Source organism: Syzygium oleosum, unplaced genomic scaffold (assembly GCF_021117445.2).
Source record: "Syzygium oleosum isolate NSW1041296 unplaced genomic scaffold, Sole_v2.1 Sole_v2.22, whole genome shotgun sequence".
Classification (NCBI taxonomy): Eukaryota; Viridiplantae; Streptophyta; class Magnoliopsida; order Myrtales; family Myrtaceae; genus Syzygium; species Syzygium oleosum.
Window position 1 is genome coordinate 3,591,749 of NW_026607506.1, and position 3,949 is coordinate 3,595,697.

Below are 3,949 nucleotides of genomic sequence, written 5' to 3' on the forward strand. Positions count from 1 at the left end.
GCTAGCCAAAATTGGCCGGATGAACTAAATTGACATAAATACAAAATGTTTAGAGTTTAATTGACACAAAATAAAAAAGGTTTATGATTAAATTGGCATTATTGCAATAAGTTTAGGACTATTTTGATAATTTTCCCAACAGACTGTATAGATTATGTAATATAAAAAGTCCTTTTTCGATACTGAAAATCGTTGAAGCTCCTCTTATAAATTAGTACTTGGGCATCCAACCTTGTCAACTCATAAGACCCCCACCATACATTCCAAATGGAGGTTGAAGTGGTATCCAAGGAATTCATAAAACCATCTCGTCCCACACCAAACCACCTCAAAATCCACAAGCTGTCCCTTCTTGATCAGTTCTTTCCTAGCTTATACATTCCCTTGGTCCTTTACTACACCGTCAACGAAGCTGAAGAAGCCACCAGAAAAGCAAAACACATACTACCACTTCTGAAGCAATCTCTGTCCGAAACCCTAGCACTGTTCTATCCCTTGGCGGGGAAGATCAACGACGGCCTCTCCATCGAGTGCGATGACGAGGGCGCTCTCTTTGTCGAGGCCAGGGCCGATTTCCCCCTACCGCTGCTTCTCCACCAGCCTGATCTGGAAACGATTGCGAAGCTCCTTCCCTGCCCCGCCGCATGGGCAGAAGCAAAAGCAGGAGATCGCGTGGTGATGGTCCAAGCGACCGCCTTCGCCTGCGGCGGAGTTGCGGTCAGCGTGCTCATTTCGCATGCCGCCGCAGATTGCGCCTCGTTCTCTACTTTCCTCAAAGGTTGGGCAGCCATGGCCCGCAAAAGCGGCGGAGCTCCGCATCCCAACTTCGATGCATCCTCGCGGTTCATTCCAAGCAAAGGGCTCGCCGAAGAGGACTCCATGTCAGCCATTTATCTCCCTTTTCTCAAAACAAGCAGGTATACGAGTGCTAGCAATTTGGATGGTAATGCATGTCAGGAAAACAAAGTACCTTCATACTATAGATAGATACTCATTATGAAATTGTCTATATATGCTCCAGAAACAATTACATATATCAAGTTCAAAACAGACAACTATAGAAACCTACACAAGCATCGACTTTGGTGGTTTTGAATTGATTTTCCTGAAGTCACAAAATATTTTACTATCAAATTAGTTTTTTATAAAAGACTGACCTAAAATGATTTTGCAGAAGTATCTATTTAAAGAAGAGGGAGATATTCGCACACTCAAACTTCGACGAAAAAAGTAATTTGCATTGCAGAAACATTTTGCAAGTATCTTTCAAATCCAATCACGGGACACATTGTAATCAACATCGTAAAAGTAGCACATGAAGATTCCCTGTTGGGTGCAGGATTGTGATGTTAGGTGACAATGAAATCATAGGTAAATTTACTAAATATGGTCTATAAATTGATACGTTAAATTATGAGATTGATTGCAAGCGTGCATTTAAACAAATGGCTCATGTTTAAGCTCTAATAATACTATGTCACGGTTCTCTGTACCAATTTTGTGAACCACTCATTGGAAAATAACCGAAACAGTCCTAAGCCTATTGCAATTGTGCCAATTCAATCCCAAACTTTTTTTTTTCGATTTTTAAAAATATTTCTTCCTTTTCTTTCCCTTTCGTTTTTTTTCTTCCCTTCATCTTCAACCTCTAGCCGGTCGCTGAACCAGCCGCTGGCCAGAGGCGGGGGCTGCTAGCAAGGTCGACCTCGTTAGGGGAGGGCAAGGCCGACCTCACTAACGATGGCGAGGACGAGCCCTTGCCAGATCTAGTGAGGCTCGAACTCACTGGCAACTGGCTAAATCGACCTCACTTAGCAACGGCGAGGCCGAGCCTCGCCAGCGACGGTAAGGACAAGCCCTCACTAGATTTAGTGAGGCTCGAACTCGCCGGCAACATGCGAAGTCGACCTTGTGCAACAACGGTGAGGTTGATCTTGCCCAGCAACGGCGAGGTCGAGCCTCGCCAAGGGCGAGCAAGGCCGACCTCGCCAACAGCGGCGAGGACGAGCCCTTGCCAGATCTGGCGAGGCTCGAACTCGCCTACCGCCAACGAGGCCAACCTCGCCGACCCCTACCTCTGGCCGGTTGCTGGTCCAGCGACTGGCTAGAGATTGAAGATGAAGGGACGAAAAAAGAAAAGAAAGGGAAATAAAAGAAAAAAAAGGAAAAAAAAATTTATAAAAATTGCCACTTCAGCGTTGGCCGGACGGCCAGCGCCAGCCGGCGTCCACGTCAGTACCGGCTAGCTAAAATTGGCTGGATGGACTAAATTGGCATAAAATAAGTTTAGGATTGGTTTAGTAATTTTCCCAACCACTCATAGTTTTAAAGTTTATACATGGCATTTTTCTCTCGGTTTATGGGAAATTAGCGATAATAAAGTGTATCATTGTTGTTGCAAATCATAACTTGGACACGTCTATGAGCATATGGTACTTTTTAATTGTTTCGTGAAATTGTATAGGTAATAAAAATGAAATGCATCTAGCATTAGAAGTGCCCTACATTCGTACGCATCAGCTTAGTTTGATGAATATTGATGTGTCGTCCTTCCCAAGGTGTGGTACGCGGAGATTCGTATTCGACTCATCGGCCATGGCAAGGCTCAAGGCCAAAGCAACCAACTCGCAAGTGCAGAACCCGACTCGAGTGGAAGTCGTCACGGCTTTAATGCGCAAATCGATCGTGGCCGCATTGAACAAGGTATCCAACCTTGAAAAGCCTGTGGGCATGATCCTTCCCCTGAACATCCGCCGGAGAGCCGTCCCGAGTTTCCCTGATGACTCCACGGGGAATTACGTATGGGTCATGACCGTGCTATGCTCGCCTGAAGAGAAGGATAACGGCCTGCCAGACCTCATCAGCCGTTATCGAGAAATCAAGGACAAAGTAGACGGTCCATTCGTGAAAGGTTTCGTAGGTGATGGTGGATCGGTCATGCTAAGTAACGCCGTTAGGGAAATTGGTGAGTCGTTCGCCGGCGTGCAAGATCAAGTGACGATCACGAGCTGGTGTAACTTCGATCACTACGAAATCGATTTCGGCTGGGGGAGGCCGGCATGGGTGAGCACGGTCGGGTTCACAGAGGAAATGCAAAACAGGCCGACGGACTTCGTGACTCTACTGGACACGAAGTCGCGCAAAGGAGTCGAAGCATGGGTTTTCATGGGCGAGCATGAGCTTCACGTACTCGAACAAAACGAGGAGCTTTTGGAGTTTGCTTCAATAAATCCATCTACTCTACTGACGACCCATGGTTAAATAAGTGGGTTTTTATTATATTACGTCTACTGCTTAATAAATAATTTGGTTAATACCACGAAAAATTTCAAACTTGTACATCTATAACAAATTTACCTTGAACTAATTTTTTGACTATCAAAAACCCCAAACTGGTACGCCTGTGACAAATTTACCCTCCGTTAGTTTCTGTTAAATTTTATCGTTAAATTACTGAGTTGGATGACACGTGACAATTGACAGGTGTACCAGTTTAGGACTTTACCCCTCTGTTTGTCACATATTCACCTATTTGTGATTTTTCGTGGTAGTAATTCAATTTAACAGAAAGTAAATTTATCACAAGTGTACAAATTTGAGGTTTTTGGTGGTAAAAAAATTAATTTAGGATAAATTTGTCACATGTTTATCAGTTTGGGGTTTTTCGTAGTCAAAAAATTAGTTCGGGGTAAATTTGTCACAAGTGTACCGGTTTAAGATTTTTCGTGATATTAATCCTAAATAATTTACACACTCACCGTTATATCGTTGACATGTAAAAGGTTATGAAACCAACTCCAAACACACATTCATTTATCCGACGCTGAATGTGTAAGAAATTCTACACGGTGGCAGCGAGCTTCTTGTTTAGCTTTTTACGGAAAGAAGTTGGTTTCATTTAAATTAAAGGGCCTCGTTTTTCGCCCAATGGGGTGGTCGAAACTTGCTT

At 43.9% G+C, this 3,949-nt stretch overlaps 1 protein-coding gene across 1 annotated transcript; it reads left to right on the top strand.

Moving 5' to 3' along the window:
- Positions 1–216: 216 nt before the first annotated feature.
- On the top strand, positions 217–3,521 carry LOC115665134 (stemmadenine O-acetyltransferase-like). The gene is made up of 2 exons (XM_030587020.2): positions 217–917; positions 2,559–3,521. Exons 1-2 carry the CDS (start codon positions 268–270, stop codon positions 3,259–3,261), a joined length of 1,353 nt encoding a protein of 450 aa, XP_030442880.1. The 5' UTR covers positions 217–267; the 3' UTR covers positions 3,262–3,521.
- The last annotated feature ends 428 nt before the right edge of the window (positions 3,522–3,949 follow it).

Bases quoted from the DNA above. Each gene is read 5' to 3' on its own strand.
- LOC115665134 (XM_030587020.2), top strand. From the start codon at position 268: ATGGAGGTTGAAGTGGTATCCAAGGAATTCATAAAACCATCTCGTCCC. The intron at 918-2,558 runs GTATACGAGTGC...GTCCTTCCCAAG, and splicing joins CCTTTTCTCAAAACAAGCAG to GTGTGGTACGCGGAGATTCG.